Source organism: Prinia subflava, chromosome 12 (genome assembly GCF_021018805.1).
Source record: "Prinia subflava isolate CZ2003 ecotype Zambia chromosome 12, Cam_Psub_1.2, whole genome shotgun sequence".
NCBI classification, from domain to species: Eukaryota; Metazoa; Chordata; class Aves; order Passeriformes; family Cisticolidae; genus Prinia; species Prinia subflava.
Genome location: NC_086258.1, coordinates 3,689,352 through 3,705,637, shown reverse-complemented (window position 1 = coordinate 3,705,637; position 16,286 = coordinate 3,689,352). Strand labels below are relative to the sequence as shown.

Here is a 16,286-nt window from a genome sequence, read left to right as displayed (position 1 = left end):
GGCTGATTTTTTCCTCTCTCTTGCCTGCAGGTGGGATCGGGTTTGGACGTGCCAAAGGCAACTCTGGCTCAGAGGCAGACGATGAAACCCAGCTCACCTTCTACACGGAGCAGTACCGGAGCCGGAGGCGAAGCAAAGGTACGAAGGGACACGGTGATTGCACGCTGGGGAAAAGGAATGGCTGAGCACCTTGACTGTCCCCATGGGTGATGGTGTCTGATACTGCCCGAGTCTAAAGGACAGCCACACCTGTCTGTGGTGGTAAGGACATCCCAGGATGTGCTGTTTGTGTGATGCAGCACCACACAGGAGCCATAAATCCCATTTCCCAGTGATGTTGCTGAGGTTCTGGGTTTCTTTGATGGTTTCTAATATCAGCTACCCTCCACATGCCCTGGCACTTCTCCAAAGCTGCACCAGCAGGGAGTGGTTGTGTCTGTCCTCATCCTGGCACCAGTGCAGCTGTCAGGGTTGGTTACCTTGGCAATTCCTTGCTCCAAACTCCTGTTTCCTGCCCTTTATTTCCCATGCAAAGCATCCGTTGGATGAAAATTTCCCAGCCTTCCTCTTGGCACAAAGGCAATTAAAAAGAACAAATTCAAAATGAGAGTTGGGGCAGGGATTTGTAGACCCAAGTCCCTTCAGGCTGTTTTGTGAGTTAGAGAAGCCAAGAAACCGAAATATCATCTGGAGTTTGAAATGAGCGTCCGCGTTTCCTCTCGTCACATCGCGCCGGGTCGGTTTTGCTCGCAACTCTCAGCCCGAGCCGCTCGGTGCAGGAGAGGACGAGTTCTGCTGCTGCTGCTGCTGGGTTTGAAAAATCACTGTCGGGAAATAACTCCGTTGGGAAGCAATTTAAAGATTGCACAGTGGGTCTGCTCCCTCCATTTGTTTTGTGCACGGAGCCGGGCCTCGGCAGCCAGACGGATGCCGGTGCCCACCGCAGCAGCACACGGCCCCATTTGTTTCCATGATGAGCCATTCCCATAAATGCTTCCTATGTGTTTATTTGAATGTGAAATTACCTCAACACCTCTGATCACCTCGACGGTAGCACACGGGAATAAAGTCATGCATGCACAGGGGTGTGCTGCAGTTGTTCCTGCTCAAAGGCTGGGCCTTCAATTTAATTTAATTTTTTTGTTTGTTTGTTTGGTTGGTTTTTTTTTTTTTTTCTTTTCCATGTGTTTTAGAACCAAAAGAAATCATTGCCACGTTTAAAATGAGTTTTTGATGAAAAGGATGAGAGGATTCGTGAGTTACTTACCTGTTGCAGTACAAACACAGCTGCATTCAGGGGAAAATGATAGAATCAGAATGCCAGAACAGTTTGGACTGGAAGGGACCTTAAAATCACCTTGTCTCATCCTCTGCCATGGGCAGGGACACCTTCCACTGTCCCAGGCTGCTCCAAGCCCTGTCCAGCCTGGCCTTGGACACTTCCAGGGATCCCAGGGCAGCCACAGCTTCTCTGGGCACCCAGGGCATCACCACCCTCATAGTCAAGAATGTTTTCCCAATAAGCTTAACCTTTAACTTCCTTCTAACCCTGCCCTCTGTCAGTTTGAAGCCATTTCCCCTTGACCTGTCATTCCATGTCCGTCTCCAGCTCCCTTCAGGTACTGGAAGGCTGCAATTATTCACCCCTAACCCTTCTCTTCTCCAGGCTGAACAATCCCAGCTCTCTCAGCTTTTCCTCATGGGAAAGGTGTTCCATCCCTCTGATCATCCTGGTGCCTGTGTGACAGGAGGAAGGAATTTGCTGTGTTGCAAACAGGGACAAAAGAAACTGTCCCAAAACTCTGATGGTACAGTGATCAAACCTCCCAGGTGCTGGAGTAGCTTTTTCAGTGACTTACTCAGGAATGCTGGGCAGGCTGTGACAGCCCTTGGGTACTTTGGAAAAGTCACTGAAGTTTGGGGTTTTTTCAGCTTCCACTAGGGAAAGGGGTGATAGGGCACAGGGAAGGTATGGAAAATTGTGTTTTAATGAGAGGCAGATAAATCTTTGCAAGGCTGCCTTGATGCCATTCCCCTTGAGGTCAGCTGCTCTGTCAGTCTTTTGAAAAAGGCTCATACTGGATGCTGGGTACAAAGATATTTTTATTGACGTCTATGTTGGTTTTTGGTTGTTGGTTTTCGCTTCCTTGTAGGGCAGATATAAAGGAACAGATGAATGGGAAGAATTCCTTTCTTTCCCTGTGAATAAGCTGTTGTTCACCTGGGCAGCTTTGATGGCTGGGTTTGAAGGGAATTCAGGAGGCAGAGCTGCCTCGCGCCGTCGCACAGGGCTGCCTGTTAGATCTGCCTTAGTGTTTGAGCAATGCTGTGAGAACCTGGTTTGTTCATGTTCACTGGGGGCTAACTGAGGGAATTGGCTTGCATAAAGTCCCCATTGTACTTCCCCTCCTGTCTAGATAAATTTGCCCATCGCTGCATCCTTGAAAGAAATTTTCCATTATGCTTTCATTGACTCTCCTCTCCCTCATGGAAGCAAAGCAATAGCGTAGTGGGAAGTCGTAGTACCAAACTCATAATTACAAGTTCAGCCAAGATCCATAATTGGACGGGATCGTAGCTCTAATAGAGAAGGATGTGTCGTCAGATACAGTTAATTCTTACAGCGATGTGCCCCTATCGATTTCGCCAGCCTTGCGTGTCGTTGCAGGTGCCTTTGGATAGTTACCAGGTCCAAGGAGAGGGATTCCTTGGGGTTTCTCTCCTCGGATAAGGTTTTGTAGGATTGAGCCTAATTACTTGTACTGTCAAGGCATTGATCCCAGATGATGTGATGGGAAGTTTCCACTTAGGAGGTGTGCAGGTTTGCTTTTATTTGAGCTTGGTTAAGTGGCCTCCTGTGTCTCCTGCAGAAGGAGGACAGCAGGTTCTGTAGTGCTCTGGCAAGGCAGATTAGAGAGAATTCCCACAGGAATATTCAGGGTTTGTTCTGGTAGCTCAGGAGCAGCAGACCCACTGGTACCTGCTTTTCGGTGCAGGAATGCATGGAGAAGTAAGAGGCAGCACCTTTTGTGGCCCCAGCATTCTGCACCACTCACCTTCCCAGCTTCTAGGTCTGTGGGATGCCCTTACACTGATATTACCGTGTCTTTGGAAAGTCTCCAGAGGAATTACAGGGGAGGAGAGTGTAAGGAGTAAAGCACAGGAGATCTTGCCCTGGAGTCTTGGTCTTTGCTGTTGGGCTCAGCCCCATCTCTGGGATTTGAGCTGGGAGAGGCGCTGCTGGCTTATGCCAAGGAGTGCTCTGTTCATACCCAAATCTTCAGGGAGACACTCCTTGTCTCCACCCCAGTCCCCTGCCTGTGCCCACACCAGCTCCCCACTCTCCACTTCTCTGGTGGATCAGTGTGAACTCTGCTCTAGTGGCATGCAGTCTGAAGGGAGCTGGGATTTGGATTGCTTTTCCAAGTGAAACAAGTCCTAGACAGGCTGTCAGGCTGTGCACAGCTCTGTGCTCAGAGGCTGAAGTGACCCTCAGCTGGGGCCAGGGATGGCTGTTTCCTCCTTCCTGCCAACTCCCAGCACAGACTCCTTAAGGATTTACAGAAATCAAATTTTCTTGCAACCTATTTACAACAGGTTTGTGCACTGCAAGGCTCTGCTGGCTGTGGGGGCTGGCTCTCCCCTTTCCCACTCCCCTGGGAGTAGCAGAAGTGTGGGAACTTCTTTGCCTGCTGGCTGTGGTGCACAGATGGCTCTTGTCTCCAGGGCTGTCGGTCATTGCATCTTCCAGCAGCGCTGGAGTCTCTGTGACAGAGAACCTGACAGTGTTGTAAAGATGTGAATCCACATCCCCCGCTGGCCATCAGGGCCATATCAAAGCTTTGATGCTTCAGGGTGGGATGTGTTCAGTCAGGTCCCACTCTGAGTTCGAGAGGAAAATATTAGTAGCAAAAATCCCTCTAAACCAAGGAGGCAGAGCCCTGTGCACAAACTCCACTCCTGCTCCATCCCTCTTGCCCTGGCGTGGGGTTTGCCTTGTGCCCAACAAAATATATTCAGCTCCAGGTCTGACTTGCAGCCCTGAGTTCCCCTGGTCACAGGCAGCACCTGTCTGGTGGTGAAATCAAATAGTGAAAGGTGTGGGGGAAGCAGCAGCGCTGTCACTCCAAGGCTGTATCAGGCTCCCTGCCCATCTCATTAAGGATTCCAGGGGTATAATGAGCCCCTCCTTGCTGGAGGGAAGGCACATTCAAGGTTCCTGCACCTCCCTCTGCTTTCTCAGGCCACAGAGCAGCTGCTCTGTAACACAGAAATGTGCAGAAGATGCTGTTCAGCTTCCTGGGTTGGGGGAAACTGAGGCAGGGAAAGTGATGATGTTGTATGGAGACCCTGCGAGGGGCTGAGCCATCCCAATCCCATGGGACTCTGCTCTCCTTTGCACTCTAGTCTGAGCCTCTGTGACCTGCTGGGAGCCGCTGGGGCCCACCAGGAGGTCCCCACTGCTGGCAGACCCCTGAGTCTGGGCTGCTGTCACTCCCCATCACGCAGAGATCAGGTACAGAGTTGATGGAAATCCAGACACAAAGCGTGGGGTGCAAGGGCAACGGGATGCTTTTGTTCCTGTGAAAGTGGAGATGTGCTGGAGGGCACCCAGCACAGTGTCCACGCACCTGGGGTGTCCCATGGGATGTCCTCAGCTGGGTGATGCTCCTCAAGCTGCCTCTGGTGTCTGCTCGAGCTCGAGCTGCACCACCCTGAGCCTGCTCCCCCACACTCCTGGAGTTGCTTCACCCCTCCTGGCATCGCCTGCTCCAAGAGGAAGGGGGAAACACCCCACTCTGTTTGCATGCATAGCTCATGTTCAAGCTCCCCAGCACCCCGGGGAAGGAGGGAATGGCTTTGGGGTGCTCCTTGGCCGAGGTCTCTGTGAACAAGGCACCTGCCTGTCCCCACAGCACGCGGTGATGGTTGTGACAAATTAGCAGAGTTCAATTATGTACCTTGGATTGGTGTCAGCCCCGTGTGTGTGTGTGCTGGGCTGGCTGGTGGAGCCTTCTGAGGGCTGTTAGAGAAATGAGAAGCTGAGCTTTGATCTGCCTCTGTATTTGGTGTTTAAAACAAGGCCTTTTATAAGGGAATATTAGGTATTCGGAGTCTACTACATATGAGGAAGCTTTGCTTTGATCCTCTCCCATCTCCAGAGGCAGCAGGCACTTATTATTTCATGGGGAACTAAACGAAGTGCAGAATGAAATTTGGGTACTGCTCTCTTTGCTGGTGCCTCTGGCTGGAGCTGAGTGAACACTGCAGGCAGGACATCACCCCAGCCCTTCCATGCTCCTCAGGGAATCGCCTCCCTGCTCTGCCTTAGGCCTGACTCACCTTCAAATGTGGGGAGACGCTTTTGGCAATCAAGCAGGAGACAAAAGGTGATAAAGCAAACATGGCAGTTTGGGCTGCTTCCAGTGGCATGAGGGCAGAACGGGTCTGTCTGTGCCTGGTGCTGTCTGTCTGTACTTGGGGGTGCTTCTCCCTTCCTGGCAGCCCTGTGTCCATCCCCTCCTTGTGTGGTCAGCCCATGGCATGGACAGGTTAGGATTCCTCAGGAAGGGACACAGAGCCTTTAGGATTCCTCAGGAAGGGACACAGGGCCTTTAGGATTCCTCGGGAAGGGACACAGAGCCTTTAGGATTCCTCAGGAGGGGACACACAGCTCTGCTCCCTGCAGGGACAGACGGACAGGTCAGTGTGGGTGGTGCACACCCAGCTGGTTGGTGGCACAGGGAGCTGTGCTGCTCTTTCTGAGGCCAGCACAGAGCACCCCAGAGGGGACACCACAGCTCCCATGTGACCTGAGATCCCCAAATCTCAGGAATGAGGTGCCTTCATGGCACAAATCTTGTCTTTATGCCCCAGGGCACCAAGGTCCCTCCCTCCAGGCTGCACCCCAGCACCACAGCCATGCTCACACTGTGATGTCCAGAGCAGTGTGACAGTGGGGGACGCTGCTTATTCCCAACCATTCTCTGCTCTCCGTCATGAATGCTGCTTTTCCAGCTAGTGAACAAATGTGGTGCTTTTGCACGATGGCTTATTTTGCCTGCAGAGCAGTGAGGCACTGCAACAGCCCATAAACCCCATCCTGAGTGCCTCTCCACCCCTGCTGGACTCTGGCCGTGCAGGGAAGCTGGGCTGGGGTTGCTCCAGCTGCCTCTTTGCTCCCTGAATCGCTGGTGGCTGTAGCTGTGGGGGTGCACTGATGCTCCTGCCCATGCCAGGGGCACTGAGCTGCTGGGAGAGGGGCAGCTGGAGCTGGGCAGCACAGGGGGCTGCAGGTGAAGCGCTGGTGGAGCTGCAGTGGCCCCAGGCACGTTAACTTCCCTGGGCTGAGCCGGAGATAAAGGCTTTTACATCTGTTCCTGGAGGCAGCGCGGGTCCTCCCGTTTATTTATTTATTTTCCGATTGTATCTGATACAGCCTCAGCGAGTAATTGAGTGTTTGAGAGTGAAAAATTATCTCTCCGGCTTGGCCCTTATCTTGACAGCAAAGCAGCACTTTTAATTTAATTTTGTTCAGAGCATGTGGGTAACAAATTTCACTAATCGCTCTGCTGTCGCCCTCCGCATGGTAACGAGCCTCTTGTTTCCCGGGAAGCAGAACACAAACACGGAGCTGGATGCGGGCGGGAGGAGGGCCAGGGCTGCCTGGAAATGAAGATGCTCTTCCTTCTGGATTCCTGTGGCACCATGGATTTGTCTCCTGGCTGTGGCAGGAAAAGGGGGCAGAGGGTGGTGGATGTCGCGTTTGTTCCTGTGGGGGAAACTGAGGCACAGAGGGATGTGGCCCAAGCCTGGGGAGCTGTTGCAGAGCAGAGATTTGTATTCTCATCCTGTTCTGTCAGTCTGCATCTATCCCAAAAATAATGGATGGAGGCAAAAGGTGGTTTAGGACGGTTTTATTTTGAGGCTGCAGCCCAATTCCCTGATCCCAGCTCTGCCTGCAGGGTGACAGTGGGACAGCAGGCAGTGTGGTGAAGGTCCAGCCAGGATGAGCAACCTGAGTCCTTGCACATCTCTTTCCACCAGCCCCTGGGACATGTCCTGCCAGGTCCTGAGCCCTCCCTGTCACCCTCCATCACTGCTCTCTCCTCCTGGTTTCTACAATCAATTCATCTGACCAGCCCTTAACTCTCTCAGCACAATCCTCCCTGGGCTGTGACTCAACACAAACTATTTCATAGATAATGATTACTTTTTTTTTTTACCTTTTTCCTGTAGGAATAATGTTTTTGCTACACTGTATTGAAAATTGCTTTCCCTTCTCCTTAAAATGAAACCTTCTACTCAGATTTGCCTTTGTACGTGTATATTGTAAAATTTGGACTCATTTGGAGTGTAAAACAAAAAAAACCAACAAAAACCAGGCCTTAATTCCAGAGAAGTGCTTTCATTGATTTTCATGAAAGAAAATTCTAGTGCAGGCAATATCTACCTTTAAATATGTAGCTTTTTCTTTAATGTGATTTTATCTCAACCAATTCAGCACTGAGAACATGAAAGCAAAACTGACTTCATTGATTTTAATTGTCCCTGCCCAGAGAAATGAAAAAAAAAAAAAAAAAAAACAGTGAGCAGAAGAGCAAATTGAGTTTGCACAAATTCTTTCCCCCTTTGCTGTGCCAGGAGGTCTAAGATTTGTGGGCAGGAGGATCTGCCCATGGTGAGCCTGGTGCTGATGGGGCTGGTGGAGCTTTATCTCAGCCTGTGCCCCTTTGGTCATCTCTATTTCCCCCCTCTCCTCAGCTGCTCATTCCTTGCCCAGCCTTCAAGGCTCTGCCTTTGCCCCCTTCCTCCTCCTGGCTGGAATTTGCTGGTGGAGTCTCCCTGCCAGCTGCAGGCACAGTGCCTTAGAGCAAAGGGGGAGCACCACCAACAGCTGTATAATTAGGAAGCAAATACATTTATTCAGTACATAAGGATTTATAACTCCAGGAGCACCTTCAGAGCCGAGGCTCAGGCTGCTGGAGGAGCACAAGAGCTCACTGGGACACAAGGAGCTCGGTCAAGGAGCCCTTGACCTTGCTGTGGGGTCCACAACCTCCCCACAGTGCCCAAGCCACCCCTTGGCATCCTCCTCCCCCTGAGCCACACCTCAGGGCTGCCTTTTCTGCAGTCTCTGTGCTGTACTGGAGGACGTCTCGGCTAATTGCTAGGGGATAATTCATAAATGTTAATAGTATTAATCTGATTCAGCATGTGCTCAGCAAGATCTAATCCTCTATAAATCCAGAAGCGACTGATCTCACCCTTCTGCTGCACACTGTGGCTGCCTTTCCTCCTCCTCTCCCCATCCCTTCCTCTGTGCACCCTCGGCGTCCTTGGAGGGTCTCCTTGGGGGTCTCTTCCAACACAGGGGAAGCAAAGCTGCCCCTTCAGGGCTGATCCACGTCCTGCTGACTCTGGAATGAGGCTGGACACTGCCCAGTGCCCAAGCTCTGACCCACATCTGGGCTGTGGGCACCTTCACTGGGCACCTTCATTTGGGATTTATGCAGGGCTGCAGTGGAGAAGATGCCCCAAGAAGAGGCTGGGAGCAGGTGTGGTATAGATGGTGTGTGATGAAACACCTGCCTGTGCTCTCACCCCCTGCTTGGGGGGCTCACTGCACCCACATCCATCCCCTTTGGAAGGAAGGGGCTCTGGGGCTGGGCAGTGCCTGAAGGCTTGGTGGGTTCATGGTGCAGGAGAGCTGTGTCTGACTGGAAGGAGGATCTGCCATCCCCATTCTAATTTCCTATCCCAATTTTCCATTCCCATTCCCATCCCATCCCATCCCATCCCATCCCATCCCATCCCATCCCATCCCATCCCATCCCATTCCCCCCAGGGACCCTCCTGCTGTGGAGGAGGATGCTGCAGGGCAGGAGGGGAGGCAGGCACTGCTGCTCCCTCCCCATGCAGGGATGCTCCACATCAGAGCCTCCTGCCAACACCACTGCTCATCTTAATTGGCGTTTGATTTGATTGGACATGATCTGCCCCTCGTCCAACACCTCGAGCTGTGTCAGTGTGTGAGGCTGCCCTGGAAACGCTGCTCTGTCCCATTAACGAGCCCCTGCTGGAACATAACCACGGATCATTAGGAGCCCCATTCCCCTGGCACAGCACGGCAGCACCTCGGGAGCATCCCGGGGGTGTGGGCTGGGCTGGCTGTCCCCTCAGGGGTGCTGCTGTCCCCTTGGGGTGCTGCTGTCCCCTCAGGGGTGCTGCTGTCCCCTTGGGGTGCTGCTGTCCCCAATGGGTGCTGCTGTCTCCCCAGAGGGTGCTGGTTTCCCCCCAAAGGGTGCTGCTGTCCCCCAGGGGTGCTGCTGTCCCCTCAGGGGTGCTGCTGTCCCCTTGGGGTGCTGCTGTCCCCAAGGGGTGCTGCTGTCCCCCAGGGGTGCTGCTGTCCCCTTGGGGTGCTGCTGTCCCCCAGGGGTGCTGCTGTCCCCCAGAGGTGCTGCTGTCCCCCAGGGGTGCTGCTGTCCCCCAGAGGTGCTGCTGTCCCCCAGGGGTGCTGCTGTCTCCCCAGAGGGTGCTGCTGTCCCCCCAGGAGTGCTCCTGTCCCCAATGGGTGCTGCTGTCCCCTCAGAGGTGCTGCTGTCCCCCATGGGTGCTGTTGTCCCCCCGGGGTGCTGCTGTCCCCAGTGGATGCTGCTGTCCCCCCAAAGGGTGCTGCTGTCCCCAGTGGGTGCTGCTGTCCCCCATGGGTGCTGTTGTCCCCCCGGGGTGCTGCTGTCCCCCCAAAGGGTGCTGCTGTCCCCTCAAAGGATGCTGCTGTCCCCGTGCTGGGTGCTCCTCATGCAGCACAGCTCGGGGGGGTTGCTAAGCACCTCCAGCACTCGCTGTTCTCCTCTTGCCTTCCCAGCCTGCCTTCCCGGGTGCTGGGAATGCATTTCCATACCCCAGTGGCCGTGGAGCGTTCCTGTGATGCTGTTATCCCCCGGGGGGCGGGGGAGATTGCAAAGCACTCGCCGTTTAACACCCACATATGGTTAACACCACGGGCTGTGTGCTGATAAAGAGGGGGTAATTAAAGTTTATTTTTTTTTATAGACTAATCTCCCAAGCATGTATTTATGAGCCTGATTTAGAAACAGCATATTACCGAGAACACGGGGTATTTGTGTTCCTCATAAATCCATACGTGTTCCGAACACACCTTTTTTATCTTATTTTATTTTTTTCCCTTCTCCCACCTAAATTTAGGCAGTACTGCCAGTATTAAGAAGAATTGAGCCCAGAGTTTTGTTGGGCTTTTCCCCCCCTCCTTGTTTTTGGGCAGGCAAAGGAAAGTGTACAAAGCAGTGAGTAATTAAATGCACGAGGAAATGATATTTCAAAGGAGACACGGTGCGTTTGGAGGGGCTGTTTGCTGAGTGTTTACACCAGTGGCTTTGAATTTATCTTCATCTTGCAGCAGGTGCAAAATCTTCAGGGGAATGTGGTGCTTTGCAAGCGGTTTCTGAGCTGTCTGCACAGGGACCCACACCCTCAGCAGGATAATTTGAACTGGGGTTTGAAGGGAGACAAAAAAATCCTGGGTGGGAAAAGTGGTGCTGGCCAGAGTCCTTCTGACCACAATCTTGGACACTCCTCTTGTTTCCCAGTCTGGTTAAGCCACCCTTGGATCACTAGCAGGGAGCGTGTCAGGCATGATCCTGCCCTGAAATGGAGCACTTTGCCTTTCCTTTCTTCTTCTCTCTCTTGGATTTTGTGGCCTGTGGGGAGAAGTTGCTTCTTTCTGGATAGAAGTAATTTATTCTTATTTTTCATCCTGGTGGTGTGCCCTGCCCACTCCTTGGGTGCAGACTCCCTGGGATAACCATGGTCCACGTTTTTCCCTTCAAAACTGCCTGGGTGAGTACTCAGGCATTCACTCACCTTGTTGCAACCTCTCAAAACACTACAGAAACATCTTTGATTAAAGATATAGAGAGATAATCTTAATGTATGAAGCATTTATTAGGGGAGAGAGATCTGGGCAGTGAGTTTGGTCTCAGCCATGCCTGGTCACCATCTTCCTCCTGGGGTTTTTGGACCCCACAAGACCCAAACCAGGACTTCTGTTGGTTGCTGGGGCTCTCATCCATAAAGGTCTTGTATTCTCCACCCAGCTTCCTGCTCTTGGTAAAGGACATTGATACCAGCTTGTTTGGTGCACCTGGAGTTTCAAATCTGCTCTCCAAACACTTCCCTGAGAGCCTGGAGATGACAAGGAGAGAAGGGAAAGCACAGGCTTAGCCAGGTCAGCCTCTCATTTGTGGCATTGGGTTTATTTGGGGTTGCCTGAGCTACTGAGCTGGGTTTGGATTCCCTCTGTGGGCTAAAAAAGGAAGGAATCAGTTTGTGTCATCTCTGGACCAGGGAGAAGCCCTAGAGAACCTGGTGAGGTGGGTTTGGTTAGCAGGGCTTGCTGAAAATACACTGGTTTATGGTTTTAAAGGCTTGGAGTGAGGCTGATTATCTCCAGATAAGTGTTTAAATGCAGCACAGCAATGCTGCAGTATCAGTGGTCTGCAGAGCAGGGAAAGAGATGGAAAACAAAAGCCCTGTCCCTCTCCTTAAATGCTTTTCCAGCAGTCTCCCTTCAAACCTGGCAGCAAACTGGGCGTGAGCAATAAAGAGCTGAGCTGGAAACCCAATTTCTGCTCAAGCAGAAGCCCCCTTGTTTTGGTTCAGTTGGTCAAAACCAAACGTCAGGCTCTTCTAGAGGTCAGTGATTAGCAGAGATGGAAATGAGTGAGTGCAGGAGGGAAGGGAATCACAGGAGACTTGGAGCAATTGTCCCTTTCCTTGAGCAGCCAAGCTCAAACTCATGGAGCTGTAAAAGGCTTTTTGCTGTTTCAAACCCCTGTGCTGGTCTGCTCTGAGTCACGGGGAGAGAAGAAGCCACATGGACCAATGGGGATGTGAAATCCTAATTCCTCCAGCTCCACTCTGGCTGCAGTTTGGTGAAAGCTGCCATCATACCTGGGATTTGGAGTCTTTGTGAAAAGGGGATAATACTTGTCTCACTCATAAGGGATTTATGATTTAATGTTTGCAAAGCACTTTAAGACCCTGGATTGAAAGGTGATTTATAAGGGTGAAATCCAGCGTTGTCTAGTCCATTGTGTATTTGATTTTGTCCACTTATCCTCATGGGGGCTTTTTTTCCTTGCCTTCTTTTTTTCTGTTTTTTTTTTTTTTTCCTCTTTCTTTTTTACTTTTTGCATTTGTGTCATAACTTCAAGCCAAGCAGGGGTTGTGGCAGGCACAGTATACCCAGCAAGAGGAGGATTTTGCCTCCCATGGAGGTGCTAACTTATGCTGATGATATGAATAAAGATTGGAAAAGAAAAAAAGATTGCAAGGTGAGGGGCACAGAGGATTGGTGATAAAGCTGTGAAATAGGAGTGGGAAGGCTGTTTAGATGATCCATGCATAAGGAAAGGAGAAGATGCTTCATAAATAATCAATTTACTTGTTCCTGTTGCTCTCAGTGATGGGGTTATTTTCCAGCAGATCAGCCACTTCTGCTGTCTTACAAATCCTGGTTGGAGCATCCCCTGTGCAGGGGGAGCTGTGGTGGGGCTTGGTGCCCTGCCTGGAAGGCACTGGCTGTGCTGAGCATGAGGTCCCTGCCCTGGCCCCAGCACCTCCAGCAGCAGCTTTAGGCAGATCACAGAGTGTGCAAGTGCTAACTTGGATCCATTTCCCATTCAGTTTTCAAACTGATGCTTTTTAAAATCTTGCTTTGCTGATGAGATGACGAGGGCTGAGCAAATGGGGAGAGGCTGCATTGGCTTCCAAAAATCAAGAGTGTCCTCATCTGAATCCTGAGCAGGGCTGTGGCCAACTCTGTGTGCACCAGGGCTGTGCAGCCTCTGGGGTCATTGCTGGGCTGTGATCTCTCCTTGCCATGGACACTCTCTCCAAGTGGTGCATCCCAAGCCCTGGAGAAGGAACCAGCTGCCTTGTGGGGTGTGCATCATTATCTGGGAGCAAAGCAGGGTGCTGGCACAAGGTGTTGGATGAGGGGGCTGTGGGGGATGCAGTGCAGTCAGAGCAGCAGCAGGGCAGCCCCTGGGTCCAGGGGGATCAGAGGTGCCTCAAGGATGCAGGCTCCAAGGCCACTCCTTGCTTGGGCAGTGGAGACCTGTTGGTAGGGCTGCAGTGGCCTGGGACAGTTCTTGGTCAGCAGAGGGGTCTCATTTGGACACCTGACATTTCCAGTCTGCATCCAGTAAGAGCAGCTGAATCTTCTGGGGCAGACAGGTCTCTCTGGAAGACTCTGTGCTGCAGAGCTTCACCACATTCCCCATGAAACCTGGGGATTCTGTCCCACCCAGCTGCTGCTGCTGGTGATTCAGCCATCCTGACTGCCCTGCTCCACCAGGGTTTCACAGTGGGTTGCCAAGCCAACCAATGCTGACAAGAAGCGATGGTGGTTTCAGCAGGGGAGCACGGCAGGTGTGATGAGTGATTCCAGGGAGGAGAAGTTCCCAGGGAGAGGGTCTGTACAGGGCTTTGAACAGGTTTTCTCCCTCCTCTGGCAAAACGAAGCCCCATGCCAAAGAAGGTGTGATGGGAGTCCCGGGGAGTGCAAACTCCTGCTGAGCTGCCACTCTTGTTCCCAACGTGCTGGGGCATTGGAAACAAGGATGAGAAAGCCCTGGGCACAGCTCTGCCTTCTGGCCATGCACCCACCCCTCTGTGTGCCTTGCAGGTTCCACCAAGAGCCCCGTGAACAAGACAGCGCTGACGCTGATCGCGGTCAGCTCCTGCGTCCTGGCCGTGGTCTGCGGCTCCCAGCTCTCCTGCCCGCTGACCGTCAAGGTGACGCTGCACGTCCCCGAGCACTTCATTGCTGATGGTAAGACCCCCCTGCTGCCCCTCTGGGTGTGTTTGGGCCATGGAGAGCCCTCTCTTTGGGAATGCCCCAGCTGCGTTTGGCTGCAGTGATCTCCCTTCCCACCAGCACATCTGTGAGCCCGAGGCCAAAATCTCAGTCACGTCAATTAATATTATCGTTGTTATCGTTGCTGCTAATTGTGTCTGATGGATGTTTCTGTTCTCCTCCAAATTCTTTGAGGAGCCCTGGGAGCTGCACAGACAGGCTTCCTGCTGTCCTGCAGCAGCAGAGCTGCTCGTCCCAGCCCTTGCAGCAGCACAGAGGGAAATTGCTGGGGTTTGAGCAAAGGCAGAGATGCTTTGATAAATTAGACGAGTGCTGCTGTCACTATTTATTGCTTTCTCCAGCTGGGCTCCTTGCATTTGTTGTGTTTCACTGACCTTTTCTTTATAATGTGCAGTGAGCGTCGAGTGCAAGTTTTCAGTAACATGAGGGCAAATTTCATTTTCTTCCAGCAGACAGGACCCATTATTCAGTCGGTTCCAATTCCTCAGCTCCTGCACTCGTCTCACTGCTTGGGCCATGCAGAGGGGGCACTTTCTCTCTGCCAGAACTGTCCAGCATGCAGCCAGTGCATCACCAGCTGCTGGGGGGTCCTGGTGCAGCCAGCTCTGGGACAGCCCCCTGCTTTGGGAGCTTTGGAGTGGAGGGCAGCTCTTGGGGGATTAATATTTTGGGGAGGGGGAGATGGTTAAAGAGACAAAGCAGGATGAGAGCTGCAGGGGCCAGTGGAGAGGGGTTGAAATCATCACCCCATGGCAGAATGGGAGTCACCAGTGTGTTTGAAGTGGGATTAGCCCTGCTAAGAGTGGTCTCTGGGTAGCTGATATCCCAGTGGTCACAGCTTGACCCTTGCAGGAAAGAGGAGGAGAGTGTCTACTTTGTGTTCACACATTGGAGGAACTGAACATCAATGGAGTGGACAAATGAAGACAACATCAAAATGTGGATATCCCATCCCTGGAAGTGCCCAAGGCCCCTTTGGGTGGAGCTCTGAGCAACCTGGTCTGGTGGAAGGTGTTCCTGCCCATGACAGGATGTTGGAACAAGAGGATGTTTAAGGTCCCTTCCAAGCCAAACCATTTTATGATTGAAGGATTTGAAACAAGGGACTTTGTCTACACCTTGACCCATTTCTAAAAAGTTTTAATGATTGTCCAAGCCACACATGAATACTTGAAATTTTCACAGATGGTTCCAAGTAGCTGGAGATAAGAAACTCTTGCATTTGGGGCATGAGGCTGCTGCAGTGGTGACTTGTGTCCCCTTGGGATGGGCACTGGCCAGGTCAGCACTTGGACTGGGAGTTCACACTGGAACTTGCTGAAGGTCAGCCAGGAAGGCACTGATGGAGACAGGACCTCAGCATCCTGCTCCCAGCTTGTGCTTCTTGCCCGGGGAAGACAGTGTGTCCTGAAAATGAAAATAAACAAAATGCAATGAGTCTCAGTAGAATGCAAGTGAAAAGCTGAGCCTGTGCTTGTCACCAGGAAAGGGGTGGCAATGCAAATTATGCAAATGCAGGGAACACTCGAATGAAAATTACAATGAAATATCAATAAAACAGATTAATATCCTTGAAACTGGGAGAAATGGGATGATTTCCAGTCCCGACTTAATGACTTTTCTGAAGAGAAAGTGGCAAGAAGACTGGTAACAACGGTTTGGAGAAGAATTAAAATGAGCTTTGTAATGAAACTGTAAAATATAATTACAAACTGCGAAAACTTTAAAAATTTTTTTTATGAGAACAGTCAAATTCTTCGTGTAGAAGCAGCCAAGACATTTTGCAGTGGCTATCACTTTCCCTGAAATCTCATCTTTTTATGCGATGACAGTGCCTTGCCTGGGAAGAGAAAAAGCTCTTAAAGTTGTCCCTTCTTTCTGAATAACAACAAATCCCAAGGCGCCACCCAACTGGCAGCAAAATATTACAAAGCATTTAAAGACATCTCAGAACAGAGCTGGGTTGGGAAATTTCAGTGATACCCAGGAACAGTGTGGCTGGATGTGTTCACCAAGGCTCAGCACCCGGAGTTTGATGCTGATGGAGAAGAGGGGACCTGCTCCTTCCTGGAGATCTCCCATGGGGGATTAAATCTGCTTTTTACAGGGTGCTGAAGGCGGTTGGCATGAGCATCCCTGTGGCATCGAGGTGGCAACAGAGCTGACGTGTTTGGCCTGGCAGAGTCTGGGAGCTTTGATCAGTCTTGAAGCAGCTTCTGGTGTGGCACCCGGCAGCAGCACCGTGTCTCGCAAGCGTCGCCGTGCGCTGAGATCGTCTGGTTCCCGAAGCTGTTCCCTTTGGTGGTGCACAGGGTGATAAGGCAGGCTCTGCGAGGAGGCAGGGGTGGTGCATTCACAGGAGATGTTCCCCTGCGAGGGCGCG

General features: G+C 51.8%; 1 protein-coding gene across 2 annotated transcripts in view; it reads left to right on the top strand.

The window, feature by feature from the left end:
• The window catches only part of ASTN2 (astrotactin 2), a 322,339-nt gene that overhangs the window by 105,089 nt on the left and 200,964 nt on the right, over positions 1 to 16,286 (top strand). For both annotated transcript variants that reach the window (XM_063410172.1, XM_063410173.1), the window contains exons 5-6: positions 31 to 138; positions 13,712 to 13,858. In XM_063410172.1, coding sequence (XP_063266242.1) covers positions 31 to 138; positions 13,712 to 13,858 — 255 coding nt within the window. The remainder of the gene's footprint in view (positions 1 to 30; positions 139 to 13,711; positions 13,859 to 16,286) is intronic.